The 27,173-nt window shown below is 41.4% G+C and overlaps 1 protein-coding gene across 7 annotated transcripts in view; it reads right to left on the bottom strand.

Annotated features, from left to right (window-relative positions):
- The window catches only part of raver2 (ribonucleoprotein, PTB-binding 2), a 173,028-nt gene that overhangs the window by 141,445 nt on the left and 4,410 nt on the right, over positions 1-27,173 (bottom strand). For all 7 annotated transcript variants that reach the window (XM_063064137.1, XM_063064138.1, XM_063064139.1 and 4 more), the window contains exon 2: positions 865-931. In XM_063064137.1, the coding sequence (XP_062920207.1) occupies positions 865-931 (67 nt within the window). The remainder of the gene's footprint in view (positions 1-864; positions 932-27,173) is intronic.

Here is a 27,173-nt window from a genome sequence, read left to right as displayed (position 1 = left end):
TAGTGCATTACTGGCTGGGGATCAGCAATGGCAATAATATTAAATGTCAAAGCGAAGTGGCTAGTATATAAAAGGTAGCCATTCATTGTATGTCATTTGTATAGCTAGGACATTAGTTTTCATGCATCACCTCAATACTTGCCAGCTTTGGTCTCACTGGACGTGAGAAAAGACTGCTTCATTCAGTGGCAGCAAATGGAGTTAAACAAAACAATGAAACAGGTATAGGGCAAAGACTCAAACTTGCTCTGTCAATCAACGAGATTCTCCTTAACAGTGCTTCATTCATATTCTTAGCCAATCCCCAAGTAGAATAACATAATTATTACAGTATATATACTCCATACAGCAAACCATGTCAGCTCTAAAGCTCAGCTTTCCCCAGAGGTCATCAAATAATTCTCAAGTATCTACCTATCCAATACACTTGTGAAAACACTGTGGCAAATTCCAGGACTGATTTGAGAACAAAGAAGGTTTTTCCTCTACTTTCTACAAGCAGATGGGTTTCTCAATGCATATCAAACTGGTCACCTTTCATATTTTGTGTATTGATACTTTGGGAGGCAAAGTGAAGGTACAGCATCTCTTGAAATGGCACAGCAAGATCCCTACGTACATCAGTTTTTCACCAAGTATTTTGATTTTTCCTACATAATACATTTACCACTTTGCCTTTTTCTATTTTGTTTAGGTAGACACTAATATTGCAGTTGTACACATAGGAACAATAATTGGCCTGTGGCATATTACTAAAAGTCATGTACTTTCTAGGTCACTTTTTAGATCAAGGGGAATGCAAGTGATTGCACAATATCTCCTCATAAATGTGTGTTTCTTAAACACTAAACAATTTCCGCTTACCTGTTCCTTTGTTCTTATCTACATAGCAGTATTTCAATTCATAATCTTTCAACAATTCATATACATCCTGAAAGATAAGAAATTAAAATTACCTATATATGTCAAAGTTAAGGACTAAATGCATAAAGCAACTTGTGTTTCATTTCCAGATAACTTTGATTAGTCAATTAAAGCTTAAATTTCAAAGGTAGTCACGGAGCTTAAGGTAATAATGAACATTACCTCAACGACTTCTGTGTAATTTTACAAAATTAGAAATAACAGCTTTGATAATAATAATCAACAGTTTTACCAGAGGCTCAGTACCTAGCAGAAACGTATTACATGCACATCATTTAAAAATGCAAACACAATACATCATTAAACAAGAGGAATTCTGCAGATGCTGGAAATTCAAGCAACACACATCAAAGTTGCTGGTGAACGCAGCAGGCCAGGCAGCATCTCTAGGAAGAGGTACAGTCGACGTTTCAGGCCGAGACCCTTGGTCAGGACTGGCGAAGGGTCCTGACGAAGGGTCTCGGCCTAAAACGTCGACTGTACCTCTTCCTAGAGATGCTGCCTAGCCTGCTGCATTCGCCAGCAACAATACATCATTAATTAGATAGCTTTTAGATATACAGCAGATGCTGTTGCAGCTATCCTACTTAATCACTAATTTAACAATACTATCAGCCATATTTGCAGACTTCAACACAATCATACTCTCAGTTCTATCCAACAAGCTCCAAACTCTGTGCCTCTTTACTTCCCTCTGCAAATGGATCCCTGACTTACTCACCGAGAATCAGTGTGGATGAGAAATACTATCTCCTCCTCACTGACGATTAACATTGGCACACCTCAGGGATGCATGCTTAGCCTGCTGCTCCACTCTCTACATCCATGACTGTATGGCTAGACACAGCTCAAATACAATCTATAAAATTGCTGATGACACAACTATTGGCAGAATTTCAGATGGTACAAGGAGGCATGCAGGAGTGACACAGATCAATTGGTTGAGTGGTGTCACAACAACAACTTTGCACTCAAGGTAAGACTAAGGAATTGATTGTGGACATCATGAAGGGAAAGTCGAAGAACACAAATGAATCCTCATCAAGGGATCAGCAATGAAAAGGGTGAGCAGCTTCAAGTTCCTGAGTGTCAATATCTCTGCAGATCTATCCTGGGTCCAACATACTGATGCAATTACAAAGAAGACACAACAATGACTGTATTTCATCAGGAGTTTTTAAGCAGACTTGGTATGTTGCCAAAGATTCTCACAAATTTCTACAGGTGTACCATGGAGAACATTATAACAGTTTGTACCACTGTCTGGTATGGAGGGAGCACTGCACATTTTTAACATTATGCACTGAATGTATTGATGCCGCAAAACAACAAATTTCACGACATATGCCAGTGATATTAAACCAGATTCTGATTGTAAAGATATTTCAACAAAATAAATTATATCCAAGCAGATAATAATTAACTGTTACAGCCCCCATTTGGTTGACAGTAGATGAAAGACTGACAGCTTGCTGTAACTCAGCCTGTCAAGAGATTGTTGAAAATATAATTTCTTTAGATTTTGGCTCCAGGAAATTTCAACAAGGAGACAACTGGTTCTTGGACATCAGTACACATATGCTATCTATGGTCGATTAAGCTCTTACGGATATTTTCCTTGGTGAAAGGTATTTGATTCAAGGATGTGATACAAAATAAGAATTCATAAGTAATGAACATATTAGCAGGTATGGTGAATTAAAGGAACAAAAAAAAGTAAAGAATATACTGCCTTCTGTCACAACAGGTCAACAGCAGATGCCATTTCATTGGCTACTCACTCAGCCCTGGAACATGCAGACAGTGAAAATGCAGACATCAGGATGCTCTTCGTCAGCTATAGCTCAGCATTCAACCCTATCTTCCCCTCAAAACTAATCAATAAGCTCCAAGACCTAGGCCTCAATATGTCCTTGTGCAACTGGATCCTTGATTTCTTCACTTTCAGACCTAGTCAGTTTGGACTGGCAGCAACATCTCCTCCACAGTCATCATTAACACAGGTGCACTACAAGGCTATGTGCTTAGGATAAAGGGGGGGAACAATTGCTTGGATACAGAAAATGTAAACATGGTACTTAATGAGTACTTTGTATCATTATTTACCAAGGAAATTGATATGGAGGGCCAGGAGATTGGCACTGAGTGTATAAATATGTAGGGCATTTCAGGGTCAAGGAGCAGGAAGTATTTGGGCTCCTAAGGAGTATTAAGATGGATGTGCCCAGGGTCTGATGGGATTTACCCCAGGCAAGAGACAAGATTGCTGGGCCCTTGAACAGTACTTTGTGTCCTCTCTAGCCACATGCGAGGTCCCAGGGAGCGTTGTACCTCGATTTAAGAAGGGAACAAGGAAACATCCTGGCAGCTATAGATCAGTGAGTCTCACATCAGTTGTAGAGAAATTGCTGGAGAAAATTCTTTAGGGAAAGGATACATGAGCATTTGGAAACCTATTGCCTCATTAGGGAGAGCCAGCCTGGCTTTGCACGTGGCAAGTTGTCTGTGGTTACCAGAGTAGGCTAGGAATCCTGTTGCATGTAACTCACCTCCTGACTCCTCAAAGCCTGTCCACTATCTACAAGGTTCAGGTCAGGAGTGTAATGGAATACTTGTCACTCGCCTGGATGAGTGCAGCTCCATCAACACTCAAGAAGCTTGACACCATCCAGTACAAGGCAGCCAACTCGATTGGTACCCCTTCCACAAGTATCCAATCCCTCCACCATTGATGAACAGTTGCAGCAGTGTGAACTATCCAGATGCACTGCAATAATACACCAAAGTTCCTCAGGCAGCACCTCGCAGACCCACGACCACTACCATCTAGAAGGACAAGAACAGCAGATACATGGGAACACCACCATTTGGAAATCCCCCTCAAGTCACTTACCATCCTGACTTGGAAACATAACACTGTTCCTTCATCGTTGCTGGGTCAAAATCATGGAATTCCCTAACAGCACTGTGGGTGTACCTACACCTCAGGGACTGTAGCAGTTCAAGAAGGCAGCTCATCACCACTTTCTCAAGGGCAACTAGGGATGGGTAATAAATGCTGGCCTAGCTGGTGATTCCCACATCCCATAAATGAATAAATTTTTAAGAAGTTGTGCCATACCAACTTCATTGAGGTCTTTGACAAGGTGACAAGAGAGATGGATCGGGTAGGGCAGTGGATATTGTCAACATGGATTTTAGTAAGGCCTTTGACAAAGTCCCTCATAGGAAGCTAACCAGAAGATTAAGATGCATGGGATCCGTGGCAAAGTGGCTGCTTGGATTCAAAACTGGCTTGCACATAGAAGACAGAAAGTAGTGATTGAAGAGACTTATTCGCGCTGGAGGTCTGTAATTAGTGAAGTTCCACAGGGATCTGTGCTGGGACCCCTGCTGTTTGTAATGTGTTGTAGTGTGGATGAAATTACTGGAGAGACAGTCAGTGGTAGATACAAAGCAGCTTCTTTATTCGACACAAAGTACAGCAGGCATCTCGAGACGCTTTCCGCAGAAAGGTCTGCTAGCTAAATGTGGGCTCGATATTTATATGCTAATCACAAAGGTAATCGCTACTCAATAAGTTACAAACAATGCTTCCTATTAACTCTAAAACCCATAATATCTGGATCAATTCTGATTAGTTCTGCTAATGGCTCTATCGCCAGTACAAATAAAGCAGGTGATAATGGACAACCTTGTCTAGTTGACCTTTTTAACTGGAATGGTGTTGAAATTTGAGAATTTGTCACTACTTTAGCTTTAGGGTTAGAATTTAAAGTTTTAATCCAATTTATAAAAGATGTTCCTAACCCATATTTTTCTAATACTTTAAATAAAAAATCCCATTCTAATCTATCAAATGCTTTTTCTGCATCCAAGACTGCTACTATACTCTTCTCATCCCTTTTTTGTGCCAAATGAATTATACTGAGTAGCCGGGTTACATTATCTGCCAATTGTCTAGTTTTAATAAATCCTGTTTGATCCATATGTATTAATTTTGGTAAATATTTAGATAATCTATTCAATAAAATTTTTGCTATTATTTTATAATCCGTATTCAATAAAGAAATAGGCCTGTATGATGTTGGTTTCATAGGGTCTCTGTCTTTTTTTGGCAATACTATTACAATCGCTGTTGAAAAAGATTCTGGAAGTTTATGTATTTTTTCTGCTTGACATATTAGTTCTATAAAAAGAGGAAATAATAAATCTTTAAATTTTTTATAAAATTCAGGTGGAAAACCATCTTCTCCTGGAGATTTATTACTTTGGAGTGATCCTAAAGCTTCTTCAACTTCTTTTAATGTAAAAGGCATATCTAATCCCTTTTGTTCTTCCAAATTCAATTTTGGAACAGAAATTTGTGATAAAGACCTTTCTATCTCATTAACATCATTTTGGGATTCTGATTGATATAATTCAGAATAGAAATTTTTTAAAGTTTCATTTATTTCAAGAGGTTTATAAGATATTTTATTTGCCCTTGTTCTAATTGCATTTATTGTTTTGGAAGCTTGTTCTGTTTTCAACTGCCAGGCAAGAATTTTATGTGCTCTCTCACCTAACTCATAATACCTTTGTTTAGTTCTTATAATTGCTTTTTCCGTTCTATATGTCTTAAGCGTATTATATTGTAACTTCTTATTGACAAGTTGTCTTCGTTTTTCTTCTGACATATATCTTTGAGATTCTTTTTCTATTTTTGTAATCTCTTTTTCCAATTGATCTAGTTCTGCCATATATTCTTTCTCAATTTTAGACGTATAACTTATTATCTGGCCCCTAAGATATACTTTCATCGCATCCCATAATATAAATTTATCATCCACAGAATGAAAATTTGTATCCAAAAAAAATTGAATCTGCTTTTTCATAAAATCACAGAAATCTTGACGTTTTAATAATGTTCAATTAAATCTCCATCTATAAGCCACTTCTTCCTTATCAGCCATTATTATTGTCATTAATAAAGGGGAATGATCTGATAATATTCTTGCTTTATATTCCATATTTTTCACTCTGTGTTGAATATGCATTGATAATAGAAACAAATCTATCCTTGAGTAAGTTTTATGTCTATGGGAATAGAACGAATAGTCTCTTTCTTTAGGATTGATTCTTCTCCATATATCAATCAAATTTAAATCCTTCATCAATGATAAAGTTAAATTTACTACCTTCGATTTTATAACAGCCTTGGTTGATCTATCTAAGACTGGGTCTAAGCAAAAATTAAAGTCTCCTCCAATTAATATTTTTTCATGTGCATCCGCCAAATTCAGAAAAGCTTCTTGTATGAATTTTGCATCATTTTCGTTTGGTGCATAAATATTCATAAAAGTCCATAATTCAGAAAAAAGTTGACAATGTATAATCACATATCTCCCTGCAGAATCAGTTATTACATTTTGTATTCTAATTGGTAACGTTTTATTGATCAAAATTGCTACTCCCCTCGCTTTTGAATTAAATGAAGCTGCAACAATACTTCCCACCCAATCTCTCTTTAGTTTCTGATGTTCTGTTTCTGTTAGGTGCGTTTCCTGTAAAAGAGCTAAATCCATCTTCATTTTTTTTAATATGTGTTAAGATTCTTTTTCTTTTCACTGGTCCATTAAGCCCATTAACATTAAAACTCAAAAAATTCAATAAATTAGTCATTATTCTTAACAAAGTTACTCCAATCTAAAACATTACTTATCTTCTCAACTCTCATAGTTCCTTGGGGAATCTCTTTAAACTTCACCATGTTGCTATGTGTTTCCCTCCCAACCTTCCAGGCAAAAAGAAAAGATAGAAAGAATACAAAAAAAGAAAAAACAAAATACACCCCCACTAATGCTGTGAATGAAAAGATACACAACACTACCCCCCTCCATTTTACGGGTCGTGGCAAAAGCCACGCTTGCACACATGACTAGCGTAGCAATCGATCAGTGCTTCTTCCAGCTCCCCCGCAACAAAAAAAAAATTATATATATATAGGCAAAATTAATGTTACTATTCCCAACTAATATTCCTCCAGTTTTAACCTTTCTTAGCCCCCTCGTATAATTAATGATATATTTATACATTCATCCAGCTTCAAAAATCCCAACAAGTCCATTCTTTAACCCAATCTTCATCTTCAATCTATCTCGCTCCCCTGGATTTGTTCTTGTATCTGGTGAATATTCAGAGAATCTCGCACAAACTGCTCTGCTTTCTGGTAGTCATCAAAAAATCTTTTTTCTCCACCAGGCAAAAAAATCTTCAAGGTTGCAGGATAACGCAGTATAAATTGATAACCATGATCCCATAGGGTTTTTTTCACTGGATTAAATTTCTTCCTTCTCTTCAAAAGTTCATAACTTATATCAGGGTAGAAAAAAACTTTGTTCCCTTTAATTATCAATGGCCCTTTTCTATCCTCGGCAGCTCGAGCAGCTGCCTGTAGAATCTTTTCCTTGTCTTGAAATCTTAAGAATTTTATTAAAATCGATCGTGGATATTGGTCATCTTTTGGTTTTGGTCTTAGAGCTCTATGTGCCCGCTCAATTTCAATTGGTCGAACCTCCTCTTCCATTTGCAAAACATCCGGGATCCATTTTTGAAAAAATTCTATTGGTTTTTCTCCCTCCGTACCTTCTTTAAGACCAACAATTTTAATATTATTACATCTACTGAAATTTTCCAACATGTCCACTTTCTCCAAGAGTCGATTTCTTTCCGAGTTCCAGACAAGCAGATCATTTTCTGTTTTTTCCACTCTATCATTCATATGCCCCATTGCTCTTTCCATCTTTTGAAGCTTCTTATCCATTTTGTCCTGTCTTTCCATAACTTCATTATAGCACATCTTCGTATCTCTAAGCTCTTCTCTTATTTTTCTTAGTTCAGCCGTTAATTGCAATATAGCCTCTCTTATGTCTCTATCATCTCCTTTACTTCCAATCGCTTCCAATTCTTCCTCCTCTTCTTTATCTGTGTTCTCTGCAGAATCCAATTCTGACTCTGAGTCATTTTCAATTGCAGTGGCTGTCTGTTCTTGTAGTTGGCGTTGTCGATTTGCGCACGCGCTCTTCTTTGCGCATGCGCATTTCCGGTGTCTTCTTCGAAGAACCCGTTACCACCGCCATTGCTCCCTGTTCTACCGAAGGAGATCCAACCTGAGTCCGAGGCTCCATCGTTGCAGTAGGCCCTTTTTCCTTCCCCTCTCGTGGCTGCTTCACAACAGCAGACTTCTTTTGTTGCGGTTTAGGAGGCATATCGTAAAGTAGTCTTACAAAGTTTATAAATAGTTTTCAGAAAATATCTATTAACTTTGTTTTGTTTAAACGGTACTTTACTGATTTGTTGCGGGAGAGCTGGATTTACACGTCTCAATCCCACGTCATCACGTGACGCCCCCCCGACAATGCTTCCTATTGAAGCTACACACAAAATCTCACACCATCCTTTCCTCCCGATGCCAACATGTCTGGGTTGGTATCTACAGCCTTTAGGAATGTAAGTTAAGTCTACAATACATTTATTTGGCATTTCCCGTGCTAACATGGAAGACAATTAATACCATTAATACTTAGAATGTATAGGTGATACTGCCTTCGAAACTACATTATCAGGTCAAACTACCAGAAGTATCTGGTATTCACACCTTTTAGGAAGTCCATTGTGGTGGATTCAATCCACAGTCCTTTGTCAAACAGTTAAAATAGAAGTCTGGTGGCCAAAGTCATTTAAGTGTAAACAAATCATCTACCCAAAAAGAAATCCACTAACATAATGTATATAAATAACCTGGATGAAAAAGTAGATCGGAGGTAGGGTTGGTAAATTGCGGATGATATCAAGATTGGTGGAGTTGTGGATAGTGTAGAAGAATGGCAAAGAATACAGCACGATATAGACCTGGTGCAGATATCAGCTGAGAAATGGCAGATGGGAGTTTAACCCAGATAAATGTGAGGAGTTGCACCTCAGTATGGTAAATGTAAGGAGACAGTACATTCTTGAGGGTAAGATCTTTAACAGTGTTGATGAACAGAGAGATCTTGGGATTCAAGGTCGTAGCTCCTTGAAAGTGGCTATGGTGGTTAAGACGACTTATGGAATGCTTGCTTTCATTAGATGAAAGAGTGAGTTCAAAAATAATGAGGTTATGATGCAACTTTTTAAAACTCTAGTTAGGCCACATCTGGAGTATTGCATACAATCCTGGTCACCCCACTACAGGAAGGATGTTGAGGCTTTGGAGAGAGTGTAGAAGAAGTTTACCAGGATGCTTCCTGGTTTGGAGGGCATGTGCTATTTCAAGAGGCTGGATAGACTTTCTTGATTGGGAGGTTTTTAAGATTATAAGAGACATAGATCAAGTGGACAGAGAGTACCTGTTTCCCTGGGTTGAACTATCTAATACTAGAGGGTATGCATTGAAGATGAGAGAGGATGGGTTCAAGGGGGATATGAGGGGTAAGCTCTTTCACTCAGTCACGATTGCCTGGAATGCACTGTCTGGTGCGGTGGTAGAGGCAAATACATTAGAGGCTTTTAAGAGACATTTTCGAAAGACATATGGATACAAGGAGGATGGAGGGATACAGACATGGTGTAGGTTGGGTGTTGGGTAATAACCCGACCCTTGTTAGGGAGCTTAATGTAAAGGAACCCTTTGGAGGAAATAAACATAATATGATCAATTCATACTGCAATTTGAGAGGGTGAAGCACGAGTCACAGGTATCAGTATCGCAATGGAATAAATGGAATTACAGAGGCACGAGAGAGGAGCTTGCCCAAGTGTATTGGAGGAGGATACTGGTGGGGATGACGGCAGAGCAGAGATAGCTGAAGTTTTTGGGAATAGTTCACAAGACACAGTATAGATAGGTCCCACAGAAGTAGTTGTTCTCAAATGGCAGGGATAGGCAACCGTGGCTGACAAGGGAAGTTAAGGACTACATAAAAGCCAAGGAAAGGGCGTACAAGGTAGCAAAAGTGAGTGGGAAGCTTTTAAAATCCAACAAAAGGCAACTAAAAAAGCTACAAGAAGGGAAAAGATGAAATATGAGAGCAAACTAGCCAATAATATAAAGCAGGATACTATTTTTATTCAGTTATATAAAGAGTAAAAGGAAGGTGACAGTTGATATTGGATCACTGGAAAATGATGCTGGTGAGGTAGTAATGGGGGACAAAGAAATGGCAGATAAACTTAATGGGTATTGTTACGTACCCCGTAACTGGGTTGCCAAACCAGCAGAAATGGATCACTCAGTTGGAGTCTGGATTACTAGAACTAAGAAAGTTTTATTAAAGAAACAAGCAACACAGTACTCTAATCAAAAGGATAATAAATGCAACAGTTCAGCAATGATAAACACACATGTACACAGAATTAAGATAACAGGATCAATCAAGCTCTATCGTTGTCTAGGGGTAAATGACCAGTTTCAAAGTGACGCAAAGTTCAGTTCAGTTCGCAGACAGTGGGGGGGGGAAGGAGAGAGAGAGCAAAACGAATGAATATTCAAACGACTTCCACACACAGACCTTCGCAGTCAGCTTTCGTGCGAGCCCTTTGTGATGTCATCTGAGGTCACCGACCGTGACCCCTCCGTTTCCAGATACGACCGTTTCTCTGCGGTGAACCCGGCACCCAGGCAAGGGTGGACACACACCAGGTTCCCGCCGATCGTGCCTTTCCACCCTGTGCGTCTATGGCTTGTCCCGCGACCAGCCGGCCAAAAACTTCCCACCGACTTGTGGGAGACGCACCGCTTCCGGGGTCTCGTTACCTCGGGGTGTCGTGTGTGTCCTGCCTTAGCGAACCTGTCCCTTTTTATCCCCCTGCTGGGGTATCGCCTGTCCATCACTTCAAACAGTTCAGGGTTCAAAGGGTGAGCCGATCTTGACAGCTCTCCTTCCGTTAGACTCTCCCGTCCCTTCATTAACATCTCCAAATGCTGCTCCATTGTTTTCCTTATCTCTCTCTCTCTCCTGAAGACAGGTGGCAGACCAACTGCTGATCCTACTGGTGCCAGCCTAGGCCAGCTAACATCTTAATTTATGTGTATTCTTGTCACAGTATTTTGCATCAGTCTTCACTGTGGAAGACACTAGCAGTGTGCCAGAGCTCTGTGAATGTCAAGGAGCAGGAGTGAGTGCCATTGCTGATACAAAGGGAAAAGTGTGAGGCTGGATCAAAGGTCTTGAGGTGGATAAATCACCTGGACCAGATGGAGTACATCCCAGAGTCCTGAGAGAGGTTGCTGAAGAGAAAACAGATGTATTGGTCATGATCTTTCAAGAATCACTTGATTCTGGCATGGTCACAGAGGACTGGAAGATTGCTTTAACAAGGGGGTAAGGCAAAAGAAAAGAAATTATAAGCCAGTTAGCCTAATCTCAGTGGTTGGGAAAGTGCTGGAGTCTATTATTAAGGATGAGGATTTCTGGTACTTGGCGACTAATGATAAAATAAATCAAAGTCAGCACAGTTTCTGTAAAGGGAAATCTTGCCTGACAAATTTGTTAGAGCTCTTTGAGGACGTAACAAGCAGGGTGGACAATGGAGAGGCTCCTGAACCAGCTTGGATAACCTCACATCAACACTGAACTGACTCTACAACCTATTGATTCACTTTCAAGGACTTTGCAACTTATGTTCTCAGTATTATCTACATACATATTAATTTATTATTAGATTTTTTTCTATTTGCAATTTGTCTTCTTTTCCACAATGGTTATTTGACTTGTCAGTCTCTCTTGTCATTATTCTATTGTATTTCTTTGTTTACTATGAATGCCTGTAAAAAATGATTTCACACATATTGATACTTCAATAAATTTTGTTACTACTGGAGTGCTATAGGTATTAGAAATAGTCCCTCGGCTGTTCATTTAATTTTAATGACTTGTAGGAACAAACAAACATATTTATGCTGATAGCATCAAGTAAAAAAGCGAGCTACAGGCGTTCTACAAAATGGCTGTAAACACATCAGGAAAAATGGGCAAGATGGAAAACAACATAGAACATGGCAAACTGTGGGGTTAATCCCTTCAATAGAACACACCATTTTTGAAAGAAAGTGAAAAGCTGGTAAATTGTTGAACACAAACCATGTCAGAAGATTGGTAGATTAGATTAAACAATTGGCCTTTGAGAAGAACCTGCTAAACAACAACCCATGGTATTACAGGAAAGAAATTAGCATTGACAGAAGATTGGCTGACTGGCAGAAGGCAAAGAATGGGAATAAAGGAGGTCTCTTCCATTTGGTTGATGCTGACTAGTGGTGCTACGTAGTGGTCAATGTTGGGACCGTTTATTTTCATTTTACTTGTCAATGATTGAATGGTAGAATTGATAGCTTAGACGCCAAGGTTGCAGACCATATAAAGATAGATAGACAGGCAGGTAGTGTTGAGGAAGTAGGATGTCTTCAGAAGGACTCAGACAGATTAGAAAAATGGGCAGAGAAATGGCAGATGGAATACAGTGTAGCGAAGTGTGTGGTTATGCAATTTAGTAGAAGGAATGGGGAGTGAATTCAGAAATCAGAGGTGCAAACTGACTTGGGAGACCTAGTACAAGATTCTCTAAAGGTTAACTTGCAGGTTGAGTTGGTAGTAAGGAAGGTATTGTTAGCATTTATTTCTAAGGGACTAGAATATAAAAGCAAGGATCTAATACTGCGATTTTAAAACATTGGTCAGACCACACTTGTAGAGTACTGGGAGCAGTTTTGTGCCCCTCATCCAAGAAAGGATGGCTGGCATTGAAGGGGTCCAGAGGAGGTTCATGAGAATGATCCCAGGAATGAAAGGGTTAATGCAGTAGAAAGTTTTGTAACTGGCTGCATCAGAGCCTGATCTAGAATGTCTAGTCTACAAGAATGAAAGAGGCTACAGTGTGTGGCGGACTCCGCAAGTTCCATTATGGGTATAGTTCTCCTCAAATATTTCAGGAAGGCAGCATTCATCATCAGGGACCACTACAATTTGAGCCTTGCCCTCTTCCTGATGTTGCCATCAGACAGGGGTACAAGAGTTGAAGATCTACACCTCACAGTTCAACTACAGCTTCTTCCCCACTGCCATCTGCTTCCTGCATAAATATAATTAGTACTACCTTACATTTTGCTCTATCTTGCACTACTATCATTATGTTTATTTCATTGCATATTTTTGCATGTATATGTATGATACATTAATTCATGCTAACTTATGTTTGGTCCTCATCTTGTATGTATATTCTTCTGCTATTGAAAAGTATTGTATACTATTCTATTGCTGCCATAAAATCCATTGCATTCTTTCTCTGGGTATGTATGCCCATGACAACAATAACTTGAACCTGATATACAAGTGCAAATGGAGAATTTTAAAATAACCGAATAATCAAAAGGCTAGTCACACTGTTAGATTTAACCAGTACGTTAAACATATCCCATCTGTGCTTGGAATTCCCAATATGAAAAGCTTACATCAGGAACAGGAAATTATTTCTTTAAAATAGTAGAATATCATTATTGGCACGTGGTGATGGTTGAGCTAATAAAAATGAACTCCGGTGATGTAGAGCAATGGTCCCCAACCTCCAGGCCGCAGACCGATACATTGCCACGAAGAATGCAGTGGTGCAGCGGTAGCCAGAACGCACCCAGCACATCTTTAAGAAAAAAGCCGAAATAAACAAGCTAATTAATTAGGTACCGCTCAGCACGTAAATGTCGGCCCAGATCAGAGGAAGTGTATGGTAGAAGGAATAAAGGTGTAAATGGAAAGAAAATTCAAAAATCAAAGGTGCAAAGGATCGTGCAAATCCTTGTGTAAGGTACCCTGAAGGTTAATTTGGCTGTGGAGTCAGTGGGAAGAAAGGCAAATACAATGTTTACATTTGTTTCAAGAGGACGAAAATATAAGAGCAAGGATGTTATGCTGAGGCTTTATAAGACACCGGTAAGACCACACTTGCAACATGATGAGCAGTTTTGGGCCCCTTATCTACGAAAAGACATGCTGACATTGGAGAGGGTCCAGAGGAGGTTCATAAGTATGACTCTGGTAAAGAGAAGGTTAATATATGAGGAGCGTTTGATGGGTCTGGGACTATACGCACTGGAGTTTAGAAGAATAAGAGTGGATCTCATTGAACCTTATCACATATTGAAAGGCCGAGATGGAATGGATGTGGAGGGGACATTTCCTATAGTAGATGAGTTTAGGACCATAGGGCACAGCTTCAGAAAAGAGGAACGTCTTTTTAGAACAGAGCTGAGAAGGAATTTCTTTAGTCAGATGGTGATGAAGTTGCGTAATTCATTGCCATGGATGGCTGTGGAGGCCAAGTCATTGAGTACAATTAAAGCAGAGGTTGATAGATTCTTGATTAATCAGAGTGACAAAGGTTATGGGGAGAAGGCAGGAGAATGGAGTTGAGGGGGATAATAACTCTGCCATGATGGAATGGAACAGCAGACTCCATGGGACGAGTGGTTTAATTCTCCTATGTCATATAGTCCTTCTGGCTGTTCGTCCTCCCTCTTGAGAATCTTCTGCAACCACTCAGACATATCCTGGACCATAGCACCCAAGAGGCAACACACCATCCTGGCATCTCTTTTGCAGCTACAGAATCTCCTGTATCGGGCCCCCCCAAGCCAGCAAGACACCTATCACCTGTCTTTACACTTCACTGGTGAGCCTCAAAGTCACAGTTCCTCCCCCACCCCCAGCAGTATCTAAAGGGCATACTTTTGCTGAGGGGAATGACCCTTACTTCTCCTGGTGGTCACACATCTACTATCTGAAGCCTGCTCTGAGTGTGACCACATAAGTAAGTTTCATTTATGAGGCTTACAACTTCCCGGATGGTCCTGAGTACATCCAGCTCCAGCTCCTTGACTTTGTCAATCAGGAGATGAGGTTGGCTGCACTCCCTGCAGATTTGGGATTCAAGGTACCAAAGTTTCCCTGATGACTACATCTCAGAGGAGGAGCATTCCACTGCATTACTACCATTCTGCCTACACTTGCCATAACTCTAACTTGTCAAGCTTAAATTCTAGCTTGCTCCTGTTCATGACTAAGCCTATTGAGCCAAAGTCTGGCCACTCTAATACTTTTCACTCCAACCATGGCCACACCAGCTTTTCACTCCTACGTGTTTCAAGGCCACCACCATCGTCCCCATGCCGAAGAAGTCTTCAGTGTCCTGCCTCAACGACTACCGTCCCGTTGCACTCACATTCATCATCATGAAGTGTTTCGAGAGGCTCGTCATGAGGCATATCAAGACCCTACTGCCTCCCTCACTGGACCCCCTGCAGTTCGCGTACCGTCCCAACCATTCAACAGACGATGCCATTGCCATCACCCTCCACCTGGCCCTAACCCACCTGGACAAAAAAGACACGTACGTTCAAATGCTGTTCATAGACTTCAGTTCAGAATTCAACACAATCAGTCCTCAGAAACTGATTGGAAAGCTGAGCCTACTGGGCCTGAACACCTCCCTCTGCAACTGTATCCTAGGCTTCCTGACTGGGAGACCTCAGTCAGTCCAAATTGGAAGCATCTCCAACACCATCACACTGAGCAAGGGGGCCCCCCCAGGGCTGTGTGCTCAGTCCACTGCTGTTCACTCTGCTGACCCACAACTGTGCTGCAACACACAGCTCAAACCACATCATCAAGTAGCTGATGACACGATCGTGGTGGGTCTCATCAGCAAGAACGATGAGTCAGCATACAGAGAGGAGGTGCAGCAAACTGGTGCAGGGCCAACAACCTGTCTTTGAATGTGAACAAAACAAAAGAGATGGTTGTTGACTTCAGGAGGGCACAGAGCGACCACTCACCGCTGAACATCGATGAAACCTCCGTAGAGATCGTTAACATCACCAAATTTCTTGGTGTTCACCTGGTGGAGAATCTCACCTGGTCCCTCAACACCAGGTCCATAGCAAAGAAAGTCCAGCAGTGTCTCTACTTTCTGCAAAGGCTGAGAAAAGTCCATCTCCCAACCCCCCCCCCCACATCCTCACCACATTCTACAGAGGTTGTATTGAGAGCATCCTGAGCAGTTGCATCGGAAATTGCACCATCTCAGATCGCAAGACCCTGCAGCGGATAGTGAGGTCAGCTGAGAAGATCATTGGGGTCTCTCTTCCCGCCATTACAGACATTTACACCACACGTTGCATCCGTAAAGCAAACAGCATAATGAAGGACCCCACGCACCCCTCATACAAACTCTTCTCCCTCCTGCCATCTGGCAAAAGGCACCGAAGCATTCGGGCTCTCATGACCAAACTACCTAACTTCCTCCCCCAAGCCATCAGACTCCTCAATACCCAGAGCCTGGACTGACACCAACCTACTGCCCTCTACTGTGTCTATTGTCTTGTTTATTTATTTATTGTAATACCTATACTGGTTTGTGCACTTTATGCAGTCCTGGGTAGGTCTGCAGTCTAGTGTAGTTTTTGTGTTGTTTTACATAGTTCAGTGTAGTTTTTGTATTGTTTCATATAGCACCACGGTCATGAAAAACGTTCTCGTTTTTACTGTGTACTGTACCAGCAGTTATGGTCGAAATGACAATAAAAAGTGACCTGATTTGACTTACATCTACGTGTACTGGAGGCTGTTAGAGTGGGTGGTGACATTTCAATTCAATCTGTTCAAAATGTGTAGAGAATGCTCAATAGAAAGTGAGGTGGAAAATCTAGTCAGGTGGAAGAAGGCAGCATACATGAGGTTTAGGAAGCAAGGATCAGATGGGACATCTGATCTATTGAGGAATATAGGGTAGCAAGAAAGGAGCTTAAGAAGGGGCTGAGGAGAACAAGAAGGGGGCATGAGAAGGCCTTGGCGAGTAGGGTAAAGGAAAACCCCAAGGCATTCTTCAATTACGTGAAGAAAAAAAGGATGACAGGAGTGAAGGTAGGACGGATTAGAGATAAAGGTGGGAAGATGTGCCTGGAGGCTGTAGAAGTGAGCAAGTTCCTCAATGAATACTTCTCTTCGGTATTCACCAGTGAGAGGGAACTTGATGATGGTGAGGACAATATGAGTGAGGTTGATGTTCTGGAGCATGTGGATATTAAGGAAGAGGAGGTGTTGGAGTTGTTAAAATACATTAGGATGGATAAGTCCCCAGGGCCTGACGGAATATTCCCCAGGCTGCTCCACGAGGCTAGGGAAGAGATTGTTCTACGGGCAGCCTTATGTCTGTGGTGGGAAAGCGGTTGGAAAAGATTCTAAAAGATAGGATCTACGGGCATTTAGAGAATCATGGTCTGATCAGGGACCATCAGCATGGCTTTGTGAAGGGCAGATCATGTCTAACAAGCCTGATAGAGTTCTTTGAGGAGGTGACCAAGCATATAGAAACATAGAAAATAGGTGCAGGAGTAGGCCATTTGGCCCTTCGAGCCTGCACCACCGTTCAGTATGATCATGACTGATCATTCAACTCAGAACTCTGTACCTGCCTTCTCTCCATACCCCCGATCCCTTTAGCCACAAGGGCCATATCTAACTCCCTCTTAAATATAGCCAATGAACTGGCCTCAACTGTTTCCTGTGGCAGAGAATTCCATAGAGAGTCTGTGTGAAGAAGTTTTTCCTCATCTCGGTCCTAAAAGGCTTCCCCTGTATCCTCAAACTGTGACCCCTCGTTCTGGACTTCCCCAACATCAGGAACAGTTTTCCTGCATCTAGCCTGTCCATTCCCTTTAGAATTTGATACATTTCAATAAGATCCCCCCTCAATCTTCTAAATTCCAGAGAGTATAAGCCCAGTCGATCCAGTCTTTCATCATATGAAAGTCCTGCCATCCCAGGAATCAATCTGGTGAACCTTCTTTGTACTCCCTCTATGGCAAGAATGTCTTTCCTCAGATTAGGGGACCAAAACTGCACACAATACTCCAGGTGTGGTCTCACCAAGGCCTTGTACAACTGCAGCAGTACCTCCCTGCTCCTGTACTCGAATCCTCTTGCTATGAATGCCAGCATACCATTCGCCTTTTTCACCGCTTGCTGTACCTGCATGCCCACTTTTAATGACTGGTGTATAATGACACCCAGATCTCGTTGCACCTCCCCTTTTCCTATTGATGAGGCCAGCATAGTGGATGTAATCTACATGGATTTTAGTAAGGCATGTGACAAGGTTCCAAACAGTAGGTTTATTCAGAGAGTCAGAAGGCATGGGATCCAGGGAAGCATGGCCTGGTGGATTCAGAATTGGCTTGCCTGCAGAAGGCAGAGGGTCGTGGTGGAGGGAGTACATTCAGATTGGAGGATTGTGACTAGTGGTGTCCCACAAGGATCTGTTCTGGGACCTCCACTTTTCGTGATTTTTATTAACAACCTGGATGTTGGGGTAGAGGGGTGGGTTGGCAAGTTTGCAGATGGCACAAAGGTTGGTGGTGTTGTAGACAGTGGAGAGGATTGCCAAAGATTGCAGAGAGACATTTGATAGGATGCAGAAGTGGGCTGAGATGGAGTTCAACCCGGAGAAGTGTGAGGTGGTACACTTTGGAAGGACAAACTCCAAGGCAGAGTACAAAGTAAATGGCAGCATACACGGTAGTGTGGAGGAGCAGAGGGATCTGGGGGTACATGTCCACAGATCCCTGAAAGTTGCCTCACAGGTAGATAAGGTAGTTAAGAAAGCTTATGGGGTGTTAGCTTTCATAAGTCAAGGGGTAGAGTTTAAAAGTCGTGGGGTAATAATGCAGCTCTATAAAACTCTGGTTAGGCCACACTTGGAGTACTGTGTCCAGTTCTGGTCGCCTCACTATAGGAAGGATGTGGAAGCATTGAAAAGGGTACAGAGGAGATTTACCAGGATGCTGCCTGGTTTAGAGAGTATGCATTATGATCAGAAATTAAGGGAGCTTGGGCTTTACTCTTTGGCGAGAAGGAGGATGAGAGGAGACATGATAGAGGTGTACAAGATAATAAGAGGAATAGATAGAGTGGATAGCCAGCGCCTCTTCCCCAGGGCACCACTGCAAGAGGACGTGGCTTTAAGGTAAGGAGTGAGAAGTTCAAGGGGGATATTAGAGGAATGTTTTTTTACTCAGAGAGTGGTTGGTGCGTGGAATGCACTGCCTGAGTCAGTGGTGGAGGTAGATACACTCGTGAAATTTAAGAGACTACTAGACAGGTACATGGAGGAATTTAAGGTGGTGGGTTATATGGGAGGCAGGGTTTAAGGGTTGGCACAACATTGTGGGCCGAAGGGCCTGTACTGTGCTGTACTATTCTATGTTCTATGTTCTAGAAAGGGATGTGCTGCTAGAAGTAAAGCTGCCCAACTTCATTTTGTAGCCATTACGGCATGTAAGCCCTACCACAACTGATAGCTGGTCTGGGACTCAATTTTGGTCTGTTAAAATGTTCTTGGCATCCCTGGTAGTTTTACTGAGGTTATAGCTCAATTTTTTGTAAAGGTCAGGATCACATGAATGCTGCAGTCCTCATTTATCCCCTTTTTCATTTAAAATTTCTTAGTAGCATCAAGTACACGTGTTGACATCCTACAAACCTTAGTGTATCTTCGAAAGTTACAGTCTTGCTCTTACAGCATTGCCAAGCCTTCTTTAAATTTCTTCAAAGCTGTTAACAATACTTTTGCAGTGAATTTCTCCAGGTTCTGGGTTTCAACTTCTTGTTCTTTCCTCTCCCTATCTAACAGCTGTGTCCAGTTCCATACTGCCTTCCTTGTTTAGTTCTTCAGCACGACATTCAAGCAAGTTGGTGATATCCTCACTAATCTCAAATTGAAGTTGGTTACCAAAGATTACCACTTATTCCTTCATATATTCTATTGTCTCAGAGATAAAAATAATCTCAAAAATCATGGACATTAGGGTAAAGCTTCTTCCATACACCACATTTCTTTGTTTTACCTCAGTCCAAGGATCTACGATAGTCTTCACAGCATCATGACTTCCAAAATTCTCTTAAAGCAGGGATCCCCAACTTTTTTTGCCATGGATTCCTACCATTAGCCGACAGGTCCAAGGACGCCAGGTTGGGAACCCCTGCCTTATAGTCTTGCCTTCTGCTGCATTAGTTACTTTAACAAGCTTGAAAAAAAATGATCTGCAGACATAGTATGCTTTAAGAGATGTAATCACATTATCGTTTACTGGCTGGAGAATGGTTGGTGAATTCAGTAACAAGAAAATCATCCAAAAATTCCAGAGCCCAGAGGCATCATTGAGTATCAATTAAGTCTTAAATGACATGATTCAGAAGCACACCATCTCTCTATTTCATGAACAAAATGGTTCATAAACCAGTTATCGAAAAGGAACAACTGCACCCAAGCCATTTTGTTGGACTTCTAAATGATCTGAAGAGATGCCTTGCAAATTCCTTCAAGTGCCCAAAACAGGAAAGGCTTAGTTTGTAATCCTGTAATTTTTTTTACCAAAAGGGTCAGTCCTTTTGCTTGTTTATGTCCTGGAGCATTCTTTTCCTCCTTCGTACTAAGTACATTCCAATATCATCTTGTCACATCCACATTGAAGACTTATTAGACACAATAATTCCCTTCCCTAATCATCAGCCCCCAAACATCAGGAAATGCATCAGTGCAATTTGGTGAATACTTGGTGCTTCCCTGTTATTTTAATATTATGCAGTTTTTCTCTTGTTTTAAGTCTATTAAATCACCCTCTACTTGCAAATGTCTCCACTTTCATCAGCATGCTTTTTCTTCAAATATTTGAAGAGGCTCCTTGATTTTCTCTGAATAATCAGGCTAATAGGTATTCAGTGTTGATTTTTATCTTCAAGAAAATCACCTACAGGTTTTTCAACTCAATTACCAAACCATTTCACAATTTCCTATAATAGTAGCTTGCATTGGAGCTGATCCTTTAATGTGATCAAGGATGCATGTTTTGTCCTTTCAAATTTCAAAGTACATTTATCAAAGTATATTTACATTATACAACTTGAGATTTGTCTAACAGGCAGCCATGAAACAAAAAAACCCAAAAGAACCCATATTAAAAAAATGAACACCCAATGTACAAAGAGAGAAAAAAAACTCACAAGCAAATAGTGTTCTGAACTGAAGTCTGCGAGAGAGTCCCATAGTTCAGAGCAGAGACCAGTAACTGTCATGGAGCAACGATCTGAACCAGTCTGCCCCTCGCCTAGGGTCCCGACTCAGTGATATTTTTAACCTGGTCCAGTACCTAAATCAACGCCCAAACATCGGGTTCAATTGCCTCGATAGGCTTTGGGGCCTGGACCTTACCGCCTTGATTCAGCACAGCGCTCAAATCTCTGTGCAATCATAGAGTTCAGTTGTCTCAATCCACTCTGGTGCTCGAACCTCGCCACCTTAATTCAGCCTTCAGCCCAGCACTTAAATCGAACTTCAGGTCCTCCTCGCTCTCGGTGATGACTCCGAGCCTGCCACCTTGCCTTGGTTCTGCCACATCCAATTGCCTTCAAGTCCAAAGGGAAGTTACAGATCATTTTTGTTTTGTGATGATCATTTGTCAGAAAAAGTGTGATAAACAAAGTATTTAGTTGTTTTCCTTGTTTCGTTAGCCACCGGGCAGAAGTTGCTGAAGTCACCAGTATCATCTTAACCTTTAGGATGATTAAAACTGTTGAACATACAGTAGTACAGCACAGGATCAGGCTTTTCAGTCTGTGCCAAACCAATTAAATTGGTGATTAAGTGGCCAATTAAATTAATCTCTTCTGCCTGCGCAATGCCCATACCCTTCCATTTTCCTCACATTCATAAGTTTATCTAAACATCTCTTAAAAATCTGTACCAGTCTGTGTAAAAAACTTGCCCCTCACATCTCCTTTGAAATTACACTCTCACCTTAAATGTGTGGCCTCTGATATCAGACATTTCAACCCTGGGAAAAGAAGATGCTGTTTGTCTACTCCATTTTATCCCATAATCTTATAAACCTCTTATCATGTTTCCCCTCAACCTTCGCTGCTCCAGAGAAAACAACCCAAGTCTATCCAACTTCTTATTACAACTCAGGCCCTCTGATCCAGGAAACATCTGGAATGATTGAAAACCAACACTTTGGCAATTTTCAGTGGCACCCCTCTCTTTTATATCAATTTTAACCTCCATTGTAATAGTTTTCATTTTTATAGATTCACTAGCACCACACACTTTTGTTTGCTTTTGGGAGGCATAGCAATGACAAAATATTGTATCCGAAGAATCACAAATGCTGCTAACCAATTTAGTGCTCTAAAGATGACTTTCTTCGTGTGGTAGGCTCCAGCTGCTTTGGCATCACACATTTTCAAATGCCTAGAGCACAAAGGGAACTAGTTCTGTCATTCATAACAAGAAATTACACACATTGAACTTTTGTTTATGGAAATTCAATCAAATGTATAGGACAATGGGGATGGCCTGTGCACTCTTTTAGTTTGTCTCCTAATCATCAAGACATTCTTGGTGGGTTTCTATTTCCTTATCCTCCTTCCTTGTAGAAATGAGTCTATCTTGCTGCTGATTCAACTCCATTATTTATTTAGCAATACAGCACAGAGTAAGCCCTTCCAACCCTTCAAGTCACGCCAACTCAACAACCCCCAGCAACTCCGGTTTAACCTTAACCTAATAACAAGGACCAATTAACCAACCCAGTGTGTCGTTGGATTGTGGGAGGAAACCTGAGTTGCCAAGGGAAATCCCGTGCATTCATCAGGGAGGATGCAGACACTCCTCACAGGTGACGGCAGAATTGAACTCTGATCTCCGACACATCAAGCTGTAACAGCGTCTCCCTAATCACTCTACTACTGTGGCACCATTTTTGTTCAGTTTTGACTAACAAGCTTCAAGCTGCAAGCTGCCATTTTACCCCAACCAGATTTGTTCTGATTAAAAATGTCCTTTCTCCAAGTTAATAATGATAAATAGAGACTGATATCCTTTTCCACAGACATTCTCTTATGATTCCATTTCCTAGGTATTTACTCAGAACTGAATACAGTGGTGCCACTGCTGGTAAGATGGTGGCACATTCAGACACAGTGGCCTCTCGAAGACTAACCAAAGGCGTTTTTTTTCCTTTGTTAAATGCCTTTTTTACTGTCACAAAGCAGTGCTGGGCCAAGAGCGTCAGGTGCGGTGTCTGTCCCACCTGCTCATCGATCAAAGTAGCTGATCTAGGTGTTGGAGGAACTGGCCTGGGTACAGACCATGTGGCTGCCTGCTGCAGGGGGCATCGGGGGGGGGCGTCAGGGTCAGGGTGCGAGACCGATGTACAATGTGGCCATGTGTAGTTGTCAGTTGTCTCAGATATTCCTCTTGTAATCGCAAGACCCTGCTGGACACTGATAACGTAAGATGCCACAGGCCTGCTTTCCTTGTTTGGTGGATGGACTGACAGGCAGCAAGGTGGCAAGGCACCTACGTGGCCTCAGTTGTAGCCACTGGTTTGACAGCTGCTGCAGTGCAGGCAAGGAGACACTGTAGTGTCTGTGCTTGCTTGGGAGTTGGCCTCTCCCATCAGTGCACCCCTCCAGTGTTCGACTGGTGGAATGACAGACTGGATTGTGTGTGTCTGCACTGTACCATCAATTTGCGAGACATGTCGTTCAGGGATTTGGGTTCTGTACATCTCTGGTTTTTTCCCATTACTATGTTTATTTCTGCTCACTACTTTGAATGTGCTTTGTTATGTTTTGCACTTAGATTCGGTGGTATTGATGTATGATTGAATGATAATTACATTTGAATTTGATTTGATTTCTTCATTGTGCCAAAATTTAGAGAGATCCCAAGCTTCCACACTCAACATCCATTTGCACTTCATTTGTAAACTTCACTCCATTGTCAGGATTGCTAAAAAATTTAACCTGTATAACCATCTTGAACATTTATTATAGGGAAAAATAACATACTTTGATTTTGATTGAGGGAGTGGGAGATCAAAGACTTAGAAAATGGCGGAAAATAAAAAAGAGAAGACGGAAATACTTGCATGTTTTTCCACAACATTGTTTCAGCAATGGAGCAGAGTCTATGATAAAAATCAATCAGACAGATTTAACAGTTCCGGAGAATGGAAGATTCCCGAGATGGTCATTCCACAGTGTCGCTACTCCGGGGAGACCCTAGGCTGGTTACGTGGTAGGGTCAGAGTTTACATCAGTGGGGCTCGGTTATTTTTGGGGAGGGTCAAACTGATGACTCGGATCTCTTCAGAGGGTTCCAGCATGGACACAGAACCCCATCTCCCTGAGAGGTCTCCCCATAGTCACTCAGACCGCTCTATGGTCCTGTATCGTCATGGAGTCCGGTGGAGGAGTGCCAGCTTCCTGGAGTTGGGTTACAGAGCTGATCTGCCCACTGACCCCATTCTGGATACGACCCGGAGGGGTTTCAATGACCCCAGACTCATTTCAGTGGTGGGGCAATCTCCAAGGAGTTGGGAGGAGACTGCAGACATCATCGTTCACCAATTAGTGGGATAAATTAATGGTCGCCATGGTAACGTAGTGGTTAGTGCATCGCTATTACAGCTCGGGGTGTCGGAGTTCAGAGTTCAGTTCCAGCGTCACCTGTAAGAAGTCTCTGTCCGTCCTCCCCATGGAATGCATGGGTTTTCCCCGGGTTCTCCGGTTTCCTCGCACAGTCCAAAGACTGTGGGTGGGTTCATTGGTCATTGTAAATTGTCCCATGGTTAGGTTAGGATTAATCGTGGTTGTTCATGGTTGCTGAGGTGGTGTGGCTAAAGGGCCAGAAGCCCTACTCCATGTTTTATTGCCAAATAGACAAATAAATAAATAACTAAAACAGATTTAACTTTCAGTTCAAATGTGGAGAAAATGTCAAGAATTAGGAGTTATCCTGGAAACTACAGTGTGGAACGAGCTGCCTGAGCAAGTGGTGGATGCCATTTCAATTTCAACGTGTAAGAGAAGTTTGGTTGGTACATCGATGGGAGAGATGGACAGCTATGGTCTGGGTGCAGGTTGATGGGACAAGGCAGCTTAAATGGTTCAGCATGGACTGGATGGGCTGAAGGGCCTGTTTCTGTGCTGTAGCTTTCTGTGACTCTCTCTCTGTGACAACAACCGAAGTCTAGAACACTACTTTCTATAAGAGGACTTGTCTATTATGGTAGTAATTATAAACCTTATTCTTTTTTATCCTGCAATGCACCACCATGCAGGTTTCATCATGGCTAGCATCATAAAGTTAAAAACAGAACAAAAATGTTGAAAGTTCCTTCAGTGTTTTCACTCATGGCATCTGAAACTTCCTCGCTCTTCTATAGGTTAATGTGCAAGGACGAATGCACAAATAACAAAACCAAAACAAAATAATGCAAGCCTGAAAGATGGGATGAAAATACTCCTTTTGATCGAACAAACTCATTCTTTCTAATAAATTCTGTAATACACTTTTATGGATTTATTCCAATTTATCTAACGCAAGGGAGTATCTTGCATTTTCTCTAGCATGTTCAGAAAAAATATTACATCATCCATTACAGATTATTTGACATTAGTTTTAGTGTTAAAAATAGCCAGAGGTTAGAAACCAGATCATAAATTTTGCTTTGTACAAGACATCTCAGATTTAGCTTCACTGGTACCCAAAGTTATTTTCAGCTTTCTTCTACAAAAAAATGGAATTTTCTCCCTTTCCTGGCATCCATTCCATAGCTTGAGTAACAAATGATGACAAGTCCATTTGAATTATGTATGCTTCCCCAATCTTTCATTGGGAGATTGACCAGCAAAGTTGCAACACCAGATAACAGTCTAACAGCAAAGATTTTTTTATTGTCAACCATTACATTAATTTTACCAACCTCTTTACATGATAGCTTTCTTGAACAGCATGCTACTGAACCTACAAGGGAGCATGGATCTGGTCCTGTGCAATGAGACAGGTAAAATTAGCAATCTTGTAAGTCAGGTTGCTCTTGGAAAGAGTGATCAGAGTCTGACTGACTTTTTCAGGCAATGGAGAGTGCAATAGTTCGATCTAAATCCACTGTACAGGGAGAACTACAACAGGATGAGGGAGAAGTTGTATGGGGTAAACTGGGAACACAGGCTATACGGTGGGACTGTTGAGGAACAGTGAAAGACTTTCAAAGAGATTTTTCACAGAGCTCAACAAAAGTACATTCCAGTTAAAAGTAGGACAGCAAGGGTGGAGGGAGCCAGCTATGGATAGCTAAAGAAATAAAGGAAGGCATCAATCTAACATCTCATGCATATAAAGTTGGCAAGAGTAGCGGAAAACTGGAAGACTGGGAAAACTTTAAAAAGCAACAAAGAACCACTAAGTGAGCAATAAAGAAAGGGAATATAAACTATGAAAATAAACTAGCACAAAATATAAAAACAGATGGTAAAAGTTTAAATTATTATATAAAGCGGAAAAGTGTGGCTAAAGTGAACATTGGTCCCTTGGAGGATGAGTGGCAGGAATTGATATTGGGTAATGAGGAAATGGCCAAGGTTTTGAATGACTACTTTGTGTCGATCTTCACGGTGGAGGACACATCTAACATGCCAAAGAGAGATGATATGGATGCAATGGGAGGTGAGGACCTCAATACAATAGCTATCACTAAAGAGGTAGTGCTGAGCAAACTTGTGCGCTTATACAAAGACAAGTCCCCCGGTCCTGATGAGAACTTATCCCAGGGTACTGAAAGATATGGCAGAGGTTATAGTAGAGGCTTTGGTTATAATTTACCTAAATTCTCTGGGCAGGTCCTGGCAAATGTCACACCACTGTTCAAAATAACGGATGTAGGCAAACGTCAGATAACTATAGGTCAGTTAGTTTAACATCTGTAGTTAGGAAAATGCTTGAAGCTATCATTAAAGAAGAAATAGTGAGGCATCTGGAAAGAAATGGATCCATTAGACAGATGCAGCATGGATTCAGCAAAGACAGGTCCTGTTTGACAAACTTACTGGAGTTCTTTGAGGATATAATGAGCGAAGTGGATAGAGGGGAACAGATGGACATTATTTACTTGGATTTCCAGAAGGCGTTCCATAAGGTGCCACATAAAAGACTTATCCATTAGATAAGGATGCATAGAGTTGGAGGTGATGTATTAGCATGGGTAGAGGTTTATAACCAAAGGAAAGCAGAGAGTTGGGACGCATGGGTCTTTCTCTGGGTGGCGATCAGTGGTGAGCAGTGTTCCACAGGTGTCGGTGTTGGCAATATACATTAACGATCTCGAAGAGGGG

Source organism: Mobula hypostoma, chromosome 12 (genome assembly GCF_963921235.1).
Source record: "Mobula hypostoma chromosome 12, sMobHyp1.1, whole genome shotgun sequence".
Lineage (NCBI taxonomy): Eukaryota > Metazoa > Chordata > Chondrichthyes > Myliobatiformes > Myliobatidae > Mobula > Mobula hypostoma.
The sequence above is the reverse complement of the archived record's forward strand: the minus strand, read 5'-3'. Positions and strand labels throughout refer to the sequence as shown.